At 34.2% G+C, this 23211-nt stretch overlaps 2 protein-coding genes across 2 annotated transcripts in view; one reads left to right on the top strand and one right to left on the bottom strand.

Annotated features, from left to right (window-relative positions):
* The first annotated feature begins 490 nt into the window (after positions 1–490).
* LOC107745065 (membrane-spanning 4-domains subfamily A member 4A-like) lies at positions 491–9880 on the top strand. Its single transcript, XM_016558897.1, has 9 exons — positions 491–597; positions 1107–1278; positions 1520–1648; positions 1728–1784; positions 2265–2378; positions 3303–3440; positions 8966–9103; positions 9613–9756; positions 9872–9880. The coding sequence occupies exons 2-9, from the start codon at positions 1120–1122 to the stop codon at positions 9878–9880; spliced, it is 888 nt and encodes a 295-aa protein (XP_016414383.1). The 5' UTR covers positions 491–597; positions 1107–1119.
* A 9662-nt stretch (positions 9881–19542) lies between these two features.
* Positions 19543–23211, bottom strand: part of LOC107745055 (glutamate receptor 2-like) — a 31504-nt gene continuing 27835 nt past the window's right edge. Inside the window, exon 16 of the mRNA XM_016558883.1 lies at positions 19543–21758. Coding sequence (XP_016414369.1) covers positions 21594–21758 — 165 coding nt within the window. The 3' untranslated portion in view covers positions 19543–21593. The remainder of the gene's footprint in view (positions 21759–23211) is intronic.

Raw genomic sequence — 23211 nt, 5'->3', positions numbered from 1 at the left:
CCACACCTACCTAAAATGGCTCGTTCTAACACGCCCCCATTTTGACAATTTAGCAATTATGTTATTGTCTATTGTTAAATGTTATATGTGCATATTGTTTTACAGTTTAAAATGGTATGATTGCCTTCATTAGAAAAAAGTGCATATCCAATATAATAATCCAATAATAATGTAGTCATTTAAATCTACAGTTGAAGTCAGTCATTATGAAAATATCAAATGTTAATATTATATGCTGTTGTTTAATACTGTAATTAAATATCTTGCCTAAAAACATTCATTTTTGTCTCATGCTTAACATGAAATTTGTTTTATTTAAAATCTCTGAAAAATCATGCGGAAGCAAACTATGTGGAATAAACTATGTTAATTTTTGTATCCGTAGTTTGCTTATGCAAAATGTGTACGCATTTATCTTAATAATGCATTCTCTATTATTCATAGAGATACAGAGCATTTTTCAATCTATGTGTAAAGCGATTTGTATTTTAAGAGGAAGGCGGCAATCGACAGAAACGTATAGCTCCTCCTTTACAGAGTCCACACGCACAAAGATACAGCAAAAGAGCTACCAGACGTCAACAAATCTCATTTCAGGTAAAATACTTTTTTAAATATATGTATTTTTTATCAATTAACATTCATGTTCTTTTTACATTTTGTGTCTGTGTTTCAAAAATTGTATATAATGTTCTGACTAATATTATATTTCGCACCAGTAGCCATATATTGCTTTGTACTAAAAACTAAGTTTGAATGTTTTATAATTTCGTTCAACATTAAGCTACAAAAATAATATATCCCATTTAAAAAATAATATGAATGTAAATTTTGATCTCTGAAAATAGAGGAAAATCTCCAACAGCGTCCTTGTCAAAAGTAACACATATATGTAAATTAATTATTTATCTTAGACAATCAATGATTATGATTATATTGGCATATTTACAATGGCAATGTTTACACAGTTTTTTTCATATATCAGGATCACAAAAGAGGTATTTAACTATGAGAAGAACAAATCTTTTTGTCATCTTTAAATATTCATAGCTGTTCACGTTTCTTAATAAACTTGAATAACATTAACATGAACACGCTTATTACAGGGGAAATTATAGAATGGAAACCAGAGAGGTTCTCTCAACCGACAAAGCTACAGTTGTCATCCAAATAAATCCACAGGCAAATGACAGTGTTATTTATGTTGATGGACAGGAGACAATAAAACACAATGCGGCTCTTAAAGGATTTTTCAAAGCACAACCAAAGGCTCTGGGGGTAATGCGTTTAATGATGAATTACAATGATATCTGGTTTTGGGAACATTCTTAGAATTGTATTTCTCCTAAATCATTTAAAACGAATTAAATCTCTTGTCATAAGAGCCCTAGTGTAAAGATATGTGTTTGTTTCAATTTAGACTGTGTACAATAATAATCAATATAGCTTTTATTTTTTGTATATCAAACATCAATGCTAGGCCATCATAAATAAAACATAACCTATACCTGTCATCTAGATTGTCCAGATAATGATTGGAGTGACTGTCTTCTTACTTGGGGTTGTACTTACTTGGCGTCTCACCATCAGTGACTATTATCCCAAAATTGTTGTCAATAGTGGCATCACCTACTGGGGATCTTTCATTGTAAGTTAGTTTTGCTTTATTTCCCTTTTAATTTTAATTTCCAGCATGTAATTTAACATACCCTGTGTTCCTTTCTCAGTACGTCAGTGCTGGATCTCTGTCTGTTGCTGCACAGAATAAATTTAATCCATGTTTGGTAAGTTCATACAGTATCATACACTGATTTCAACATATTATATGCTTTCTTTTGTCACATAATTTCTGAAGTATTTCCACACTAATTCTGTTGATGACACGTTAACCTCAGTTTATAAAACATGTATGTGAGGTTCAAATATCATCTGTTAGCAGCAAAGCTTTGATTGTCTCATTAAAAAAAGACCCAAAAAATTGAATTGAGAGGTTAGGGATGGTTGTATTGTCAGGGTGATTTTAAAATAACTGTCTGCTATACACTGTCCATTATACATATGCATATAACAGATAGTCCAATGGAGTGTCCAAAGGAGACATTTTTGCACTCTTTGAGGGTCCAGAGGTAAATGGGGTCGTTTGACAACCCTGCTCATACATCTGCTCAGACATCATTTTTTTAATTAAAAGTAATGTGTTTCTGCAAGCAGTTTCAATCTGTTCTTTGAGTAATTTTCTGAATGTTGTGGATTTGTTATTGTAGGTGAAAGCCTCTCTTGGAATGAATGTGTTCAGTGCCATAACAGCAGAACTAGCTATTCTTCTGATGGGTGTACAATTAGGAATATCATTGGAATATCCAAGGTTCGATGTTCAGGTATTACATGCACAATGTGCAATATTTTGTAATACCATGTGTATTTATTTGTTTTTAGTCTTTAATTGCTGTGTTATTTAAAGGCACAGTTAACTTGAAAAATTAAAATGCTGTCATACTTTATTTCTTTTGTAGAACACAAATGGAGAAATTCTGAAAACTGTTCTGGTCATAGTAACATACAATTACAATGATGGTGGATGGTGCTCAAGTCAGTTCAGTGTTGGTTCGCTATGAGCAGTTCTTCAAAAGACAGCAATGTCATTATTCAGTTCGACTTAATTCAATGTTGATTACATTCAGTTTAATACCGGTGTCTCCAAAATGCGATTCAGCTGTAAAGCAGCACTCCAGAAGAGTTTAGTGCCATATAGTAAAACTGTGCATGGCATGATGCATTCATAGCTGGCTGTATGGATTGGTGTAAGAAACAGACAGGTTTCCTTGCCATGTTCATGAGAGTTCATGAGAGCTCATGAGAGATGTAGCAATGTCCTATTTATGATATTTTTTTCTCCATTCACACATTTAGATTTGTCCATTAATTGGACTGATTATAAAAAAAAAAAAAAGTGGGCTCCCCCAAAGTCCACGGTATAGTTCGAACACTGCCTCAAACAAAATGGCAGTTTTTTTGGTTTGTCTTCTCTGAAGCTTGAAAGCTCTAGTTACCATTCATTGTAATTGCATGGAAAACAGTCTTCAGAATGTAACATGTTCCACAAAAGAAAGAAAGGCATACATGTTTGGTATGATGACAGATATTTTACTGACAGATCGCTTAGGCTAATCAGGATTTTTGAGATGTTATCATAATTAGCTTAAAATGATACCTGCTTCAGTATAATTTTTGGAACTCTGTATAGTTGACTGATGATATTGCTTGAACTGCTTTCATATATGGGCATGTTGATTGTTTTGCAGAGTTTTATTTTGCGGTCTGTTGGAATAATGCTGGTGTTCACTATACCTCAGTTCATCACCTCCATCTGTATATCAGCACTTGCCTGCAAAGCCACCTGCAACATCCATTCTACAGTGGTCAATGTGGCACTAAACCAGGTAAATGATTCAGATGTGGTAATGCTGTGGTAATGCTATTTTTGACATTACAAGCCTGGCAGTTTTATCACACCAATCGTAATAGTTATTTTAATTATTGAAACAGATATAGAAACTATACATCAATCACAGCCAGTGTTATTTTAGTATCACTGAGATACCATTATTGTTGTCTTTGCCATTTTATTTTATTTTATTTTGGTTATTTATTTATTAATTTTTAAATTCAGTTTTAGTTATTTTAATGTATCAAGTAAACTAAACGGAAATGAGATATATTGACTTGGCAGCTAACTGAAATAAATTTTCTTTTATATTATTGTTTTTTTTTATATAATGTATTTCAGTTGACAGTTATTTTATTTCAAGTAACCCTGATCACAACATGCTAGATTGTAAATCTCCAACTTCTAGACTATTTAAGCGTGTGTGTTTTTGGCAGAATTTAAATTGTTAATGATTCTGAGTCTCTTGTGTACTAACATATCTTTTCTGCTTCTTCTCAGGGATACTGAGATCCTAGCATCCAAAGGCTACAGAGAATTAAAGTCTCATATTCTTGTTTTAGATTTTAAAAATATCTGTTCTAGGGTTACAGGCAATAATATTTGTCCATATTTTATAACTATATGTGAAATTGATTTTAATATGCTTCTGCATCAGACATGGCCCAATGTTTTGTAATGTATTGTTTATTTCATGTTTAACATGGACTAAAGATTACATTTGTTAACCAGGATTCTTAAGTTTCTCCAGAAACTTGTATTTTAGTCTGTTGTGATACAATGGAGCAAACACTTGCACACACACGCATGCACACACACACACACACACACACACACACACACGGTTACTTAATGGTGAGTGTATTTACTTAATACTAAATTGGGCCATTCCATAGACTTTGTTTTCATATACAGCTAGATATAAATATATAACTAACTGTATATAAAAATAGTATCCTATTTTTGTCACTTTGGAAAGAGCAGATGTACATTTATGCGTTCAGCAGATGCTTTTTTCCAAAGCGACTTACAATACAGGAACATTAGCAATTCATCACAAAGCCAACAATATTTTTGGTATACAATGCCAGGTTAGAAATTAGGAAACGAGCTAGGGCAGATGAGAAATGCGGGAAAAGAACAAAAAAGTGAATTGGTTTTCAAGTGAAAACATTTCAACATTTATATTATATTAAACACTGACTGTCCACATAAACAAGCAAGGATAGAAAAATTATTTTGAAAAAAACAAAAACACTAGGATGGTCAAAACTTCATGAGGGTCACTGGTTATGAGACGACAATGTGGAGAAAAAAACTAGTCAATAACTTGTGGCTTCATGATTAAAACATTTATCCAATAATGTCTGTTTTGATATTTGTTATATCCTTTTCTACACTACACTGAAAAATGTTTGAAATACATACATACAAAAAAAACAAAACATGTTTTGTTAGAAGTTAGAAGTGTGTGTGGTTAGGGGAGCTTCCTACTAATTCATCCTAACAGAACAACTGGTGACATTTCTCAGTTTTGCAACACTACAACTGTGGTTTCACTGGACAGAGGTTATCAAGACCTGCTGGAAGCCAATGAATAAATCTGTAACAACAGAGCAAGAATATTTGTGCATATTATATAATTCCTGGTAAAACTGGCCTCATAATATATTTCTTCTTCAGTTAAGATCCGATGTTTTGTCATGTATTCTATTACATGTTTGACTTAAAAGGTTCTTTATAAGCCTTTTAATCTATAGCTCACTATACTGTGTTCAATGGGTTTCACTACATTGTGAGGACATTTTGAATAGTGGGGTCACATAAACCTGTACACACACACACAGAGATCTGTTCTCATTAGAGACCAGTATAATGTAATTTGAGAACTGAAAATAAAGAATTCAAAGGACTTGATTGTTGACAAAGGTACATGTTTTGTCTTATTCGTTTTAGCCTAAACAAAAGGTTCTTTATAAGCCTTTTAATCTATAGCTCACTATACTGTGTTCAATGGGTTTCACTACATTGTGAGGACATTTTGAATAGTGGGGTCACATAAACCTGTACACACACACACAGAGATCTGTTCTCATTAGAGACCAGTATACTGACTGATGTAATTTGAGAACTGAAAATAAAGAATTCAAAGGACTTGATTGTTGACAAAGGTACATGTTTTGTCTTGTTCGTTTTAGCCTAAACCAGTAAAAAAAAATACATACAAATTAAGTTTAACTGTTAGTTTTCTGTTGGAGTCTCTCGTGAACTAAAATATCTTGTCTGTTACTTCTCGGGGATGAATATCAAAAAATGTTTTTGAAGTTTTTGAATATCAAAAACACTCTGTATTATGTTTTTGAAGCCATTTGGTTTACGAGGACACAGCTGTAATTATGTTGTAGGCTAATAATAAAACAATACATAAACATATAAATTGTCAAAGAGATTAAAAAGAGTTTTCACTAATATATAAATTTATATATTAAAGTGGAGCCCGGTCTCATGAAAATGCGTATAAATAGTACGCCAAATAAAAACAAAAACTTGTGGTATTGATACGCAAAAATGGACTTTGACGTGCATAATGATACGCATGTGTTTGGCGTGCATATAATATGCAGTTTTCGCGTGCATATGATACGAAATTTGTTGGCGTGCATATGATACGCAGTTTTCACGTACATATGATACGCATTTACCCCACAACCCTAATCCTACCCATTGCGTAGCATATACACGCCAAAGTCCATTTTTGCGTATCAATAACACAAGTTTTTGTTTTTATTTGGCGTACTATTTATACGCACTTGACAACATTTTTAGCTAAATCTAGAAAGCTAGATCAGGAAACAAGCTTGGGCACATAAAAATATGCAAAAGAAAAATAATACATGACAAAACATGGGATCTTAACTGAGGTAGAAGTATGAGGCCAATTTTCCCAATATTCTTGCTAGATTCATTGGCCCTCCGGTGTTATTGTTTCCAGCTGGTCTTAAAGGCAGAGTAAGTGATTTCTGGTAGCCAATGTTGATATTTGAAATCACCAAAACAAACACGCCCCTACCCCAAAAGGGTCTTGCCTCTATTTTGATAGCTCCGCCCCACATATACGTACGCAACCCAGGCAACGATTAGTTCTGTGAAACAAAGCAAAACCAATGTTACACCATGTCTACGGACGTGAGCGGCGCGGCGCAACAAATCCCCGACAGAAAACTGCTGCCGGGTTCTATTTATGACGTGCTGACACAAATTTCAAATGGTTTTCAACGGTCGTTTGATCGCGTCCAGTGTAGGCAGACTTTAGCTGTTGTAGACATGGTGTTACTCACCTATTGAGAAGAAACAAAGCAACCTCGGCGTCCGATCGCAGGCCTCCGCTCCTTGAGTTCTCTCCAGCGCTGGAAAGCTGATCCGATATTTACACGGGTCCTACTTCTTGCCTTATTGTTCCGCAGACGTTTTCCTCTTTTGTTTTTTAGCCGCCATCTCTATCTTTCTGTCGCTCGGCTCGGCTAATGTCCGTCCCATGCACTGAAAGCTCTCTCCTCCACATCACGAGTAGACACGCCCCTTATTGCTGATTGGCTACAAGTTTGTTTTGCTATTCGGCCCGAATCAGTTTTCTAAAGTGTTTTTGAAAAATCACATACCCTGCCTTTAACTGATAACCTCTGTCCAGTGAAACCACATGTAGTTGTGGTGTTGCAAAACTGAGAAATGTCACCAGTTGTTATGTTAGGATGAATAAGTGAGAAAGGAAGTTACCCTAATAACCACACACAACCACTTCTTCTAACAAAACACATTTTTTTGTTGATTCAGTGGACTGTAGAAAAGGATGTTATGGGAAACCAGACGTTATCGTAAAAAATGTATTCATTATGATCCCACAGTTCTTGACTAGTTTTTTTTTGCAAAGATTGTCTCAAAGCATTGTTTGTGTCATAACCAGTGACCCTCATTCTGTTCTTGCTTGTTTATCTGGAGAGTTTAATGTAAAAGTTCAAATGTTAAACCAGTTCACTTAAACTTACAGTTTTGCTTGAGGCACAGCCTGTGAAACCATTCACTTACAGTATTTACCAAATCTTCAGACCAAGTCTGCAAAAAACAAATACATTTTTAATATAAATACATTTAAATATGTATTACAGTACTTTGTAAATATATTACTGAATATGCATACAGTTCAATCACCTTTATAACACTTTATACAGTACACATTGTGTCAAAGCAGTAGTAGCAAATTCAAATTCTGCTGTAAAGCAGTGTCTTTATACAGCTTACGTCAGTTCGGTGTTAATTCAGTCAACTGTTAAGTTCACCAATTGTGCATACACAATGTATATACAGTGGCACCCACCCAGGCACAGAGCATGCAATGCAGCATGAATAGGTTTTTTTTTGGTTTTATTTGTGCTATTGAAATTTGTGCTCAGCAGTTGTTTCACTGTAAGATCCATCCACAAACAGTTATGAATAAGTTGTTGATTAATCTTCATGCTTAAATATGAACATGAATGGTCCACGATTCCAAATAAATACTAATAATTAACCACGATTACTGTGACTTTAAAAACAAATTACAGTAGTAAACGAGTAAATTTCTCACAATGGTGACATTTCTCAGTTTTGCAACACTACAACTACATGTGGTTTCACTGGACAGAGGTTATCAGTTAAGACCAGCTGGAAACAATAACACCGGAGGGTCAATGAATCTAGTGAGAATATTGGGAAAATTGGCCTCATACTTCTACTTCAGTTAAGATCCCACGTTTTGTCATGTATTATTTTTCTTTTGCACATTTTTATGTGCCCAAGCTTGTTTCCTGATCTAGCTTTCTAGATTTAGCTAAAAATGTTGTCAAGTGTGTATAAATAGTACGCCAAATAAAAACAAAAACTCGTGGTACTGATACGCAAAAATTGACTTTGGCGTGTATATGCTACGCAATGGGTAGGATTAGGGTTGTGGGGTATATTTTTAGCAATAGCCAAAAAAAAAACATTGTATGGGTCAAAATTATCGATTTTTCTTTTATGCCAAAAATCATTAGGATATTAAGTAAAGATCATGTTCCATGAAGATATTTTGTAAATTTCCTACCGTAAATATATCAAAACTTCATTTTTGATTAGTAATATGCATTGCTAAGAACTTAATTTGGACAACTTTAAAGGTGATTTTCAAATGCTGTCCTATCCTAACAAACCATAAGAAAGCTTATTTATTCAGCTTTCAGATTATGTATAAATCTCAATTTCAAAAAATTGACCCTTATGACTGGTTTTGTGGTCCAGGGTCACATATATGTGTGTATTTATGTTTCTGCAAGAGAAAGACCAAAGTACAGCCAGCAACAAACTGTGTAGCTGATGCTTCTTCTCAGACATTACTCTCAGCTTTTTAGCACAATAAGCTTTCATCCTTTTACCACTAACAGATAAAGATATCAAACTTGTTACTTTACTTATTACTTTACAATTTTATTACTTTTCTCCCTGTAGGTGAAAGCCTCTCATGGAATGAATGTGTTCAGTGCCATAACTTCAGCAATAGCCATTCTTCTGACCGGCAATGAAATAAGAATAGGCCCACTGCACCCTCGAAGCTGCTACAATATTCATGACTGTATAAATATTGAGGTACTAAATGTGCAATATTTTGTTTTAATTTGTATTTCAGCTAGCATTTGCTGTTTTATTTACTTAAAAGTACACCCAAAAATTAAGATAGTCATCATTTACTTTTAAGTCATTAATCACTTAATATCTTGACATAATCCTCAGTTTGTTCCTCACATAAAGCTGTTGGATGATTTGAAAAAATTCGGAATATAATGCACAGGTTGTATGAACCCATTTGATAAAGCTTTGTTTTGTTATTTATGTATTTATTTATTGTACTTTTTGAAGTCTGAAAGCTCAAGCTTTATTCATTGCAATTGCATTAAAGCTGTTTTCAAAATGGCTTCTTTTGCATTTCAAGTAAATGATGACATAATGTAAATTTGTGTTACATACCCTTATCAACAGAATAACTGTTTCCTGTATAATATAATTTTTCAATATAATTTTTGATAAACTATATAATTGCTAGGATGTTATTTGTGGAACTGCTTTCATATATGTGCATGTTGAATGTGTTTATTTAGAGATTTGGTTTTGGGGTCATTGGAATATTGCTGGTGTTCTCCATCCTTCAGTTCATCATCTCCATCTGTATCTCAGCATTTGCCTGCAAAGCCACCTGCAACAACAACTACGACTCTACAGTGGTCAATGTGGAACTAGACCAGGTGAATGACTTAACACCTTTATTTTAGTACTTATTTTAATCTAGTTAAGACAATTCTGCAGGTTTTCACTCTTGTGTGAATCTTGTACTAACATATCTTGTCTGATACTTCCCAGAGATACTGAGTCACACTGAAGAGATCCTAGCGTCCAAACGTTGCAACTGCAAGGAATAAATATCTCATAGTGTTGCTTCTGATCAATCAAACACTTTTTTTTAATTTCTAGTGTTTCTATCTGTAGCAAGATATTTCTATCTGTAACTAGAGAGCTAGCATATTTGTACATATTTTATAATTATTGACCTCCAAACATTAATCAAACATGTGAACAAGCAGGTGAGTTGATCAGGGTGGGAGCAAAACTCTGACTGCATGGTCATACAGTAAAGCCTGAAACCATGTTGCGAAACCACGTATGTTGTCAACTACATGTTGACATTATTTTTTAAAGAAAAACATGATTTGACTAATAATATGAGCCTTTTAATAAAGGTGAGCACTTCAAATATCCTCAATCCTATATTTGTCTGTCATTAATAGGTACGTCATTACTGACATTTTCAGTGTGATAGTGGGAAAAAGGTTTATTATTACTGCCGATTATACAAATAACTACAGTATTTACATTGTGTAAATATGCTTTGATATGAGATGTGGTTACATGTTTAAAGCTGCATAGAAAAAATGTAATGAATCATTTACTCATTACAATTTTAAATAATTTATTCATCCTCATGTCACCCCGAATGCGATTATTTTTGAATGAAAATTAAGGTAGGGTACACTCTTAAAAGAAATGGTTCTATTTAGAACCAGAAATGGTTATATCACCCGCTTCATATATAGAACCCCAAAATGGTTCTATATAGAACCATTTTAATGGGTTCATTAAAAAGAACCCCAAATGGTTCTTTGAATCCAAGTTAGATGGTTCTTTTTAGAACCATTTAAGGGTTCTTTATTATTAAAAGTTATTTATTATTTAATAAGAAAATATAACCAATCCAGAAAATTCAAAAAGTTTAAATTTATTCAATTTATTATACAAAAATAGTGTCAGATTTAAAATTGCACCTCTGTATATTCTGTATTAGACAGCAAAACTTTAAATTATTTTACATTTAAAATGTTTAATTACATTCAACCATTTAGTTTTAATTATTTCACTTCAGCATTTTCACTTTTTAATAAACATACATAAGCTTGTATATGTACATACAATACATAAACAGTACTTAACTTATACATGTATCTCTGAAATGAGGAAAAACAAATCAATGCAGATAAAAACAATACATGAACAATTGAAACATCTATTAAACAGCACTACAATTTACACAAGTTGACTGTACATTTTTAGTACTGGTATTGGTGTTCTTGTGTCATTGCGACATCTAAGTTTAAGCATATATTTTTGAATAAAAGTCATTGTGTGCTTAATGGCAACCGGGTATTGCACATTGAAAAGAAAGTAGACTGCAAACAGGCATTCCACAGCCTGTGTCATGTCAATGTCTGCCTCTCTTATAATGTTCACGTTGTCCATTATAATGCTGACACTTTCAGACTTGAGGGGATCAGGAGAGCCGTTGAACACGATGGTTGGTGTAGGACCTTTGGGTTCCTGTAAAACAAACATTTACCTTTTGAGTGCTTTTCACCAATTAACAGAAGTCATCAAATTACCCCATAATTTACTCACCAATAAGCCAACCTAGATGTGACCTAGACTTTCTTTCTTCAGTTCAACACAATCTGAGTTATATTTAATAATATCCTGGCTCTTCCAAGCTTTGTAAAGTGTTTGAATGTCAACATTACTGATAACTGAAGAACATTCAAAATGCTACCACGTCAGATCCACTTTGATTACTTTGAATCTCATAATGATACATACGGAGTATAAGATATCCGAGGCTCGTCAGTTTCCAGGCTGTTTGAAGAAAAATAAAATATAAATTAAGATAAGGACTTTAAGCTTAGTTAGCATAAATTTGTTTTATATTTAACAACAATGTTCAATATTTAAAAAGACTGACTTACTTTTTTAACTTATTAAGCTCCTTCATAAATGTCACCTGATGTTTCATTACAGGAAAAAGTCTTTCCACCATCCTTTCTGTGAGACCCAGCAGAGTCTCCCCATCAATTTGCTGCTCTGTAAAAAAAAATAAAAAAATTCATATTCCAAACAAGAAATAATTGATGAGAGAGACATACCACAGAAGTACAATATATTTACCTAGAAGACTGCACTCTGTGATATAATGCAATGTACTCAGTATCATCATGCACATATGCATCAAGAGGATGAAATTCTTTCTCCTCCCCTGGCTGAACCAGAATCCACTCCTTCTGGTCCTCCAATTTGAAAGCATGGTAATGTCTTTCAAATGTTTTTGGTATCCGCAGCTTGCCAAAGATCATCCAAGCACCCCTGAATCGCAAAATCTTCACAATCTTTATAAAGATTGGGATGTCCTCCTCCACAATATCTATAATTAAGTTGTCTCCCACACAGTATTTCACGTTGTTGGTCATAAGAGAGCTGAACACACCAAGCCTCTCGTCACCCTGAATATCCTCTGCCTCAATTCTTCCAATCACACCTTTCTGTATCTCCAGTGGTAATGCTCGAAAAGGTACTGCCCGTTCACCCTCCGTGTAATTGTTCTGATGCAGGGAATCCAGCGAAGTCAGTTCCCAGCACTGCCTTAACTGGTGCCTCCTGGCAAGGGTGTAGCTGAGATTCTTGAAGTTACACGTGTTGTGGGCTAATCGCTTGAAGTATTGGTGCTTCCCCTCGAATCTCATGCACCACAGCGGTTTCAGTGGGACAAACTTTAGTATCAGTTGAGGATAATGAATGAGATAGTGTAGTTTCGGAGTGAAAGTCTCAGGGAATACAGACTGGAAGGAGGACAGGAATTCGCCTATCTGAAGGCTTAGGAAAGGGCAACAATACTACAGTGAGAATAAAAGTTATGCCTTCTTTCTTTGCGTGAACATTTGTGTGGCGTTATGCAAATCTTCCCACACAGTTAGGTAGATATGTGGGGGCGTGTTCGAACGAGCCGTTTTAGGGGGGTGTGGCTGACTCTTAACTTTTATAAAGAATATCTCTTTGGATTTGAGACTTTAGTCTTTGCAACTTTAGAGATCTTCTTTATGCACCAAGAGCTTGTAACACTCCAAAGAGAAAGGAAAAAATGAAATTGCATCATATGACCCCTTTAAGTTTTTCCATCTTGTAAAAACTCTGTCAGTGTTTACCCTTGTTGTACCTCGTTGTCTCTGCATATTTTGGCAAGTCTTTGAATTTTGCAGTCTCTCAAACTCCCAAACTCTCGCTATTGGCTGCACAGAAGTATTCAAATACATAGGTCGACATGCAGGTAGTACATGCAATGACTGGACGAAAATTTGTCTTGAGTCGACTTCCACAGAAGATATATTTATATATTTTATCCCTCTATGGGACGAATTGTGAATTCACAGCTTGAAAAAAGAATTGACTTTATATATTACATATATTTTGCCTAAACTTTGTTTTCTACATCTGACCTTTGACCTTTTGTTTAGGGTTCCATCGTTTATAACTGACATTATCCCATTAGGGTAAATTATGTTTGGCAAATTGTCTGAAACTTTACACACAATCAAATGCTTTTTCACTATCTGAATAGAAGTGAAAAGGTCTTACTGTTTCAAAAAACATTAAAAATCTTTATGAACATTCAATTTTTGTTTTCTTGTGCTGCTATATTTCATTTGGAACTCACTGAAAATGTCTAAAACTTGACACAAATTCAGATGCAATTTCACTGCCTGAAAACCATATCTTAGTGCTTCAAAAGCATTAAAACAACTTTAACATTGTGTTTCATCTTGGCATTTCAAAACAATTATCATAGCACAAGTGAATGTCTACAAGATTCTTCTTTTTCAGTGTACCTCACACATTCCACACGCAAGTAGATTTTGACTTGTGCAGTCATCATTGGAGCATTGCTGCCTGTCACTGTCAGTATAGACATTGGCATCTTTCCTGACCTCTGGTTGTTGTATAAATCACATCTTTCAAACTGGCATACAATAATGTACCCAAATGCCTAACTTCTACAAAAACCTATTCTTCATCACTGCCCTTACCCTCATTGCTTCTATCCTCCTTGGTCCTCAACAACTTCTTTTCTTACTCCAACAACCTGATTTTCTGATGCACTCTTATCACTATCATCAATACTTAATAAATACAGATTTGTCTCTCCATCTTACAAAAATCTTACAAAAATGAACCTAAAACACATGCATAAAGGCTATTATACTGCCTGCCAATGCTGGTCAATAGTGCCAGCTACACAAAATATGCATCCCACAATAGTACTTGTCAGTTATGCATGACACTCAGATTTTTTGGTCTCTGAGTTATTGTTTTTATAAAAGTGCATTAAAAATGACAACAATTTCAGAAAACACATTTGGATGTACAATTATATTTTTTTATAACTTAAATTTATATGTATTTTCTAGTATACAATTAACTCACTATGGAGCCTTGAGAGCATGTGACCTAACATCCCTTACGGAAAAATACGTTTATTCAAGTGTGCTATTAGTATAGTTCTTTTAAACTAAAAAATAGGAAAGTATACTTTTAGTTTACTTTTTATGTACTTCTCAGAAATGGGCTTTATGTACTTCTCAGAAATATACTTAAAATGACATTTAAGTATACTTGACTTATACTTAGAAAAAGTCTAAATATATTTGAGCTATACTTGTGCTCCTAGAATCCGTGTTTTCATTGTTATACGGTAGTGGGCGCTAGTACACATTTTCTGTACAGAATTTCCAAAAAAGTGAAGAAGAAACCGAAACAACAGATGCTTCCACATGTAACACGATCATCAGACATAAAACAGCATCAAAACTGTGTAACGTTATGGAATAAAATGTCGACCAATGAAGAGGTAATTATGACCGTCAAGCTTTGGGGTGTTAATCGATTCTATCTATAATAAAATAAACTTGAAGTATACTACTTTTTGGTAAGGGATGTGCTAATGTCTCCTTTTCTACTTTGTTACCAAAACATGTGAAGCACATGGCTAAAAAAAAAATAATTTTACTGGTTGAAGGGGATGTCATTTGACATCACTAAAATAAAATTTTGTTGGGTGGACATTAATATTGTATTTAAATGCAATTTTCTTAGCGTAATTTATAAATGACGATATCCCATAGAGGGTTATATTTAGATCTCTTATAATTATTGATCAGGATGTGAAGAGACTTTCAGCCAGTATAACAAAAAGTGAATGAATGAATTAAAAGAATTGCCTTCCCTAACTTTAAAAGCTTTGCTTGCCTGTCACCAGCCTTATCTACGCATAATCACCACCACTAGAGGGCATCACTGCTCACAACAGTCGCATTCTCAAACATTTTTCACAGACTTCTGCAAACTACCATATACTTTTACACATTAACAGCATAGGCACTGATAATCCTAGATTCATTCTGTTTCATTTTTGAGCTTGTCCTCAAACATTGTGCTAAAGTGCTGCATTCATTTAGCTCAAATTTGGGATTGTGGATAAGCAAATTGTGCAGATTGGGGCCACGTTCAGAAAATGTATGTTGGTGAGTGAGTGAATAAAATTGGTATAGAATTCAATACTTGATTTTAGTACCTCTTTATTTCAGAATTTGACATTTTCAGTGTGATTTGTTGTTATTGCATACACTGTCAGATATCTTGTCATTTCAGCTCTGTCTCTTAAAGAAATAGTTCACCCAGAAATAGCCATTGTTTACTTTTGTTAATCTTTGAAACACGAAATCAAATATTTTAAAGAAACCTGCGGTTTCTGTCTCTCTATTGGAAGTCCAGGTAACCAAAAAGGCCATAAAGGCATGACGAGGGAACAGAGGTAGTCGCTTTGTCATGGACAGATTTAATATGTTTTTATTTACAATGATCGGCACACATTTGTGTTTCGATAATGAACGTCATGTTTGAAACGACATGAGGATGAGTAAATGATGACAACATTTTTATTTTTACTATCCCTTACTATCCCTAAGGTCCTGTGAACAATTTTTAAAATGCCACATAATGACGATATCATTGAAATAATTGTCGTGAGAAATCAGAAAAAAGATTAAAGGGCTGACCCATGCTTATCAGAAATCACACTGTGTGCATTCAGGTTGCCTGCAAGTGACGTTTGCATGGCCAAACACCACTCAATGTTTTAAAGTAAAATTCTTTAACAATTCATTATTTTATTTTATTTATTTATTATTATCATTTTAGAATATTTCTGTTAATCTTCATTTAAAGTGGTCAGACTACAAACACAAATCACAACTAATCATGGCCACAGACAGCTTCCACCATAAGAATGAACGAGTGCCTTAATGGCCTAACATGAAAATATTGATTATTTGATGGGATTAGATATTAAGATATTAAATTAAATTAGATATTAAGAGAATATCTATTGTATCCCAGTTCAGCTATTACAGTTAACAATGTAGGCTAGTCTTTATTAGGCGTTTGGATGTTGTATGGACACTGAATAAGAGTTAAAGCACTTTCTCAGCTCAATAGGCCTCTATTCAACTAATTTGAAGGGGAATTTCAAATCACTCAGTAAAGACACCTCACTGCACAGGTCAATCTTTCCTTTTTATGTGAACTGAAAAAGATAACACCATTATAATTTTAGTGAAACATTGTTATATAAGATGAAACAGAAAATGAAGGATTTGACAACTTTTCTCGATTTTACTTATACATTTTTATTCAATGCAACTTACAAATGATTGATACTAGGCCTACAACAAAATTGGTTCATCTTATGGAGAAAATAACAAGCAATACAAAATTCTAGAATTGTTCAGAAAACTATATTTAAAAATTGTGACAGAAGTGAGACACAGTGTAAGATAACAGAAAGAGACTACATTTTGAACTTATTCTAATAAAACGCACCGCTTTTTGTACTGCATTAACAATTATAAACCAGGAGCTCACAAAAAAAGTTGCCGTTTTCTGAAGATAGATATAGGAAATCAGATTTGATCTGATCAAATCAGTATTGATTTTGTGCCTCTTTGTGTTTGTGCCATGACACACAACTGACTCACTGACCCCAGATTTCTGAAGGGAACATACATTTGCTTAGGCTGCATACCAAGTGACTGTTCTGTACACAAGCATCAGTGCCTTGAACTCGCATGGATCAACTGGAAGTCAGTGGAGTGAGAGTGTGAGACAGTTATGTTATTTTCACTACATTTGGTCAATCCTAATGAATCCAATTTGATTTCAAATTCAAATCATTCTCTTTATATGTACCCTAAACTTTGCATTGCAATTTACATATTTGTTTGCATGTGCGCTACATGTACTTTGAACAAAACTGACCAGTTTGTAAGATGCTAATAAACACACGTGTGAAAGATGTAAAACGTACACATCACACAACTGCGCATTTGCACATAAGTATTTTTGAATCTATTTGAGAAAATAGTCGGATTATGTTTGGATTGTTTCAGGTCTATACACCACCCCTTCCAACCTGATAGAAATTTAATTTGGACTAAGTCTACTTGAAGGCTATTCAATCAGATTGAGCCATTAATCAGATGATTTGTTTGCATGTAAACTTCGCTAGTGAAAGGTGCAATACACGCTTTCTTGGGTTTGTTGGAGACCACAGAAACAGAAAAAAAGAAAATGCATGTTCTGGTAGCTAACATTAGACTAAAAATAGTTTCTGGGGCCTGTCCTGCATTGTATGCTGAGGGGAGCAGGGACCCTTGTATGTTAAGGAACGTGCCTTATGTGCAGAATGGCCCAGGGGTGTTCAGCTCATACTCTATGTACAAATAGCTCAGCTTCCTTTGGAACTCTCAGAATTTAAGACTTTGAAGGCCCTTGATAGTCTGATGCCCCAAGGCACTGGCCCGATCCATAATCCTGGATGGTGTTACTGTTGATGAGCCTGGCTAAACTGTGATGTTGTGATGAATTGCCAAGCTGGCTGGGAAAATAAGGAGCTCTATCTTGGCTAGGCTGAGCTGGAGGTGGTGTTCTTTCATTCAGGCCAAGATCTGTGCATTCCCTGTGGGATTGTAAAGCTGCATTGAAAAGTAGAGCTGTGTGTCAGTGCTGCATACATAGAAAAAGCAATGTACCTGGATGTTTGGTCCCATCTATATGTTTTGTATATTGAGAAGAGGTTTGAGTCCAGCACTAAACCCAGAGGTACCCCATTAACACTCTGGTGTTGTTTATTTATTTCAATCTAATGAATGCGCTATATTTTAGTTTGGTAATGTTTTTTATGTAATATTGTGTATGGTTAGGGGACTTATATTTCTGGAATAGTTATGATCCATTTATTGCACGGTAACCACTTTCCGTGCATAGACCTGAAAATAAAATTTCCAACTTAAACTGTGGTAAATCTTGAATGCTTTGGAGCGCACACTTAAGTTTAGTCTCTTTTTAAAGAAGACACTTGGCAGATTAAGTGGGGGAAAAAAACTTAAAAAGTGAAACTAAACAAGGTTATAGAAGTTTACGTTTATTATTATGAAAAGTGCACAAAAATGCAATTTCAAAATGTTATATGAAATATATATTTTTCAAAATATGTTTTACTCTAAAACTGCAAAAAAAAAAAAAAGAAAAAAAAGCCAGAAATCTAAAGAAGTTGTGTTCCAAATTTTTGGTTGATATCTCAAAAAGTTAGCTTTCAGTAAGATTTTGTTTGGGCGCAGTACCAAATGTTTCTACTAGATGAAATTTGCTTCCCATTCATTTCCAGTGCAGTAATTTCTGACCGTGAACAATACAAGTGTGACTATAACCATGATTACAAACTGACCTGAATGTGCTTCGTTAATTGATTTGACACTGAGCGTTAATTGGCTACAAGAGACACAACTATGTTTGGCTATACTGATTTCTTATTGGCTGATAAAGCTAATAAGGAACTAGACACAGCAAGAGGAAACTCAACTGCTGAGCTGCAGATGCTATGTCGGTCTGTTTGCCAGGGAGCCTTGCCTAAAAAGAGATTAAAAAGAGACTGTGTGTGTTTATGTATGTCCCAGAACAATAACATTGCATCAACTGAACATCAGGCAATAGGCACTGGTATTTTACTAAGAAATCAATAGGAAAGCACACACACATACATTTTGGCAATTTTCCTCACCCCAAAAGATTACCAGGCAATCAGAAACACTTGGTTAAAGTACCGTAGCTTGTTTATGAGTACATGGAAGCACAACACTAATGTGTCCCCAGTCCATTCTGAACAGGGCCACATCTGTTCCTGTGTTACTGAGTTGCTCAAAGCACATTAGCTTGCACAAATCAACAAACTCTTCATTGGCTCAGGGCTCTGTCAGTGTACAACTCACTATTGGTAAAAGGCAGAGAAAACAGTGAAAGAAAGACAACTGCTAGTTGTATATCCACTTTACACTGAGGTAATGATCTGATGAATTGAGAAGACTAATAATTTCTTACCGACCATGAAAATGTATTTTAAATTACTTTACATTTATTTTGTATTTTACATTATTTTTTTTACATTTTTATTCAAAATACATTTTGTTCTAATGGAATTATTTAGCTTTTTATTACATCAGTCCAGGTCATTGAGTTGCAGCAGTTGCTGCATTTCTGTGAAGCTGCACCCGTCATAAAAACATGATTTTGTTGCTCAGTTTGGCTTTGGTAGCTTAATGCGAGGAATATTCCACAAATATGTTGCCACATGTTCTGTAGGAAAAAAAATAGGCATCCTAGATAAGCTGTTTCAACATTTTCATCTGTGTGTTAATTTTGGACCCAAGATGTGAATTTGAGTGAACAGCTGACATGCTTGTCAACCCCTTCCTGCGGCACTTTTCTCCTTCCCATGAAACAGATGAAAACAGAATATCAGAGGATTCTCAGTCTCTGTTTATTCCAAAAGATTCCAAAAAATAAAGCAATCGGTCCACATTCCATTTAGAAAAACGTCCTCCATTTCATCCCATGGCAGACTCTCCAACTGAAATGATGCTAGTGATGACAAGTCCATTTGTGTGTCTGTATGTGAGAGACAGCTTGATACGACGGTCGTGCTCCCAAATGCACAATATGAGCAATCCTCTTGTGTGCATCTGTGTGAATTGGTGTATCATCCAAGATTTTAAGTTATACACGGTTTCTATTTACATGTACAGTACATATACATATAAAACTAATGAACAAGATTTCAGTTACACAGCATGGCATAGAAAAGGGTGATCGGCTTATACTTTATCAATATAACTATCTGTAATAATCATCTCTATCTCTTAGTCTGAAGGTCATAACTGGACTACATAAATGAAAGTCCTAGTTAACTAATATTAGTGATATACTTAATCATCGCTTTTATAAAACAAACACAACTAAAGGTTGTCATGCTTTTCACAGTTAAAACTGCATATCGTAGTGCACCTTATTAATCTGATATGAAAAACAAAACAAAACAAAACAAAAAAGCCAAAGATGACATAAATAACAAACCTCTGATTATAGGGTGCTAATTTTCAGTCGTCACATTTCCCCATACAGAGACAATATTAATAAATGCATCTGAAATGCCTTGACATATTTTGGCACACATCAATATTTGGCATTTTGGGGTTTTATAAAATATTATATTAAGTTCATATATTAATATACAGATCCATCTTAATCGATATGACACTTATAATATACCATCTCAATTGTGAAATGCAGAAGTTATAGTATTCTTTAATTGTTTTTTTCTTTTAATCAAAAGACTTATAGAATTATAAAACTACTGCTTGCATCGCCCAAAAAACGGATCTGAACACAATGATCCAAAAAATTAACATCACAAAAAATCAAACCAGTGAGGAGAAACAAAACTACTCAAATATGTTTAAGTCAAGCATTTGCATGGTAACATTAACATCAAATGAACAAAAGTGTAATTATATACATCATTTATTATACATATCTCATATAATAAGAAATGATTCCAGTCAGACTTTTTTTTTTATATATATATATCATGTAGATTGAGTAAACAAAATCACATTTGATGCAGATGTTTCGTGTGCTTGAGCTCTTGAGAATCAGAGATTCCAAAAACACGTTGCTATGGAAACAGGTGTGGAGATTTTCCCATAGGAATTATTTTCAATGTGTAACGTTGTTCCTCAGTGCAGCATTGCAATGTCATCACTTACAATGTGAAAACGTCTGTGAAAACTGAAGTGGGGCAAGTGTGTGATGAATATATGAGGGAAATGAGGTCATATTATATGTGCATATTCAAGTGTGTGACAAAACGAGAACTTGGAAATGCAGTTATGTAAAATATACACAACAAGAAACTATAGGATCGTGGCTACACAAGGTTTGTGAAGTTATCTGCATATGTACACACAGCAATGTGCCTGTATACTTTTTTATGTCTGTCAGCATGTTTTTGTTTTTTTTTGCAAATGTTGGTTGTATACATCACCGCTGGTCAAAATATGATTGCACTGAACAGTAAACATAAGTGAAAGTGTGTCTATGCATGTATGGATTTGGCATCCTCTGTGTAGATGTCGTGGTTCATTGTATATGGAATAATTAACTATTATTATGTATATGTATATATATAATATTATATATATATATATATTTATATTTCTTTGTGTGTAAGAATATGTACGTGTATGCATATGTATGAAAGTGGAGGTACAGCATGCTTGCACCAGTGTGTGTGTGTGTGTGTGTGTGTGTCTATGTAAGGCACTCAGGACAGCTCGCTCACACTCAGAGGCATTGCCATGCCAGGTCTCAGGTACGGCACAGCATGGACGGCTTTAGAGAAGTCTGGAGTCAGCACTCGCCCGTTCTCCCCTGTACTGCCCGTTATAGACAACCTGGCCTTACTGCGCATAGCATCTGTGAACGTCATCTGTTTCCAAACACACACCCACACAAACAGAATATATGAATACACAGCGATTCACACCCAAATTCACACACAAGGAGACAGAAAGAGAAAAAAATAAGCATTCATTAAAGTTATACAGTGCATGTTAAGTGAAATACAGATTTATTTTATATATAACATCTATATAAACTGTAGATGTTTATGAAGAGCAGATGGGGTGGAGAATGATTGACAGCTAATGGGTCTCGCATTAAGATGGCGGAGCTTTATATCAAAAGCAAGCGGTGCAGCCAATCCACAAACAACCACAAATGCCAATGATGATAAACAAACGTAAAATGATGGCACGCCAGCTAAAATTAATTCATTTCTCTATGAACCATCCATCTTTTATATTTATCCATATATTTTACTCTCCCTTTGTTTATCCTTTTTCTACCTAATTTCTTTAATCTGTAATCTTGATCACATAAATTGTGTGTGTAGCCACAGTTTACCAAAACTGTGCTGTCAAACAATTGCTTGTGTGATATTGTTTTTTAAAGAGGTCATATCATGAAAAAAAAAAAATCATTTGATGTACCATTCAAAATTCTGGAGACCATAAGATGTTTTTTTTTTTTTAAAGGATGCATTAAATTGATCACGAGTAACACAAAGAAATGTATAATGTTACAAAAGATTTCTGTTTCAAATAAATGCTGTTTTAAATGTTCTATTCTTCAAAGAATCCTGAAAAAAATGTACCATGGTTTCCACAAAAATATTAAGCAGCTCGATTGTTTTCAACACTGATAATAAGAAATGTTTCTTGAGCAGCAAATCAGCATTTTAGAATGATTTCTGAAGTATCATGTGACACTGAAGACTGGAGTAATGGCTGCTGAAAATTCAGCTTTACCATCACAGGAATAAATTGCATTTAAAAAAATATTCAAATAGAAAAAAAATTTTTTTTTTTTTTTAAACTGTAATAATATTTCACAATATTACTGTTTTTAATGCAGATAAATGCAGGCTGGGTGAGCATAAGAGATTTTTTCAAAAACAATTAAAAAATCTTACAAATCACAAACTTTTGAATGATAGTGTTGTTTAATATAGGCAACTACGTGAAGATTCAGAACTGAAAACGTCTCCAGTCCAAAAAGACTACTGAAAGTAAGATGCAAAAATAGTTAGGATTTTGGTCATGAACTAAATGTATATATTAAGACATGCCATATTTACATGTCTGTTCTGAATTCAGCAGAGTGTGTGTAATGTATACCACAATATTAACTTATTATTGAATTGTTGTAAATAAATAAATATGTAAAAAATATATAAAATATATATAATTCAAATGTAGTGAAGTTAAAGTCATAAGTTCCCAGAAAAAATAATACTCAAGTAAAGTACAGATACTCAAAAAGTGTACTTAAGTACAATACTCAAGTAAATGTACTTAGTTACTGTCCGCCTCTGGAATTCA

Source organism: Sinocyclocheilus rhinocerous, unplaced genomic scaffold (assembly GCF_001515625.1).
Source record: "Sinocyclocheilus rhinocerous isolate Xijiao unplaced genomic scaffold, SAMN03320098_v1.1 scaffold888, whole genome shotgun sequence".
Classification (NCBI taxonomy): domain Eukaryota; kingdom Metazoa; phylum Chordata; class Actinopteri; order Cypriniformes; family Cyprinidae; genus Sinocyclocheilus; species Sinocyclocheilus rhinocerous.
This window is presented reverse-complemented; position numbering and strand designations above follow the sequence as displayed.

Coding starts and splice junctions, on each gene's coding strand:
- LOC107745065 (XM_016558897.1), top strand. CDS start 1,120: ATGGAAACCAGAGAGGTTCTCTCAACCGACAAAGCTACAGTTGTCATC. Junction 1,785..2,264: donor ATAAATTTAATCCATGTTTG/GTAAGTTCATAC, acceptor TTGTTATTGTAG/GTGAAAGCCTCTCTTGGAAT. Junction 2,379..3,302: donor ATCCAAGGTTCGATGTTCAG/GTATTACATGCA, acceptor ATTGTTTTGCAG/AGTTTTATTTTGCGGTCTGT.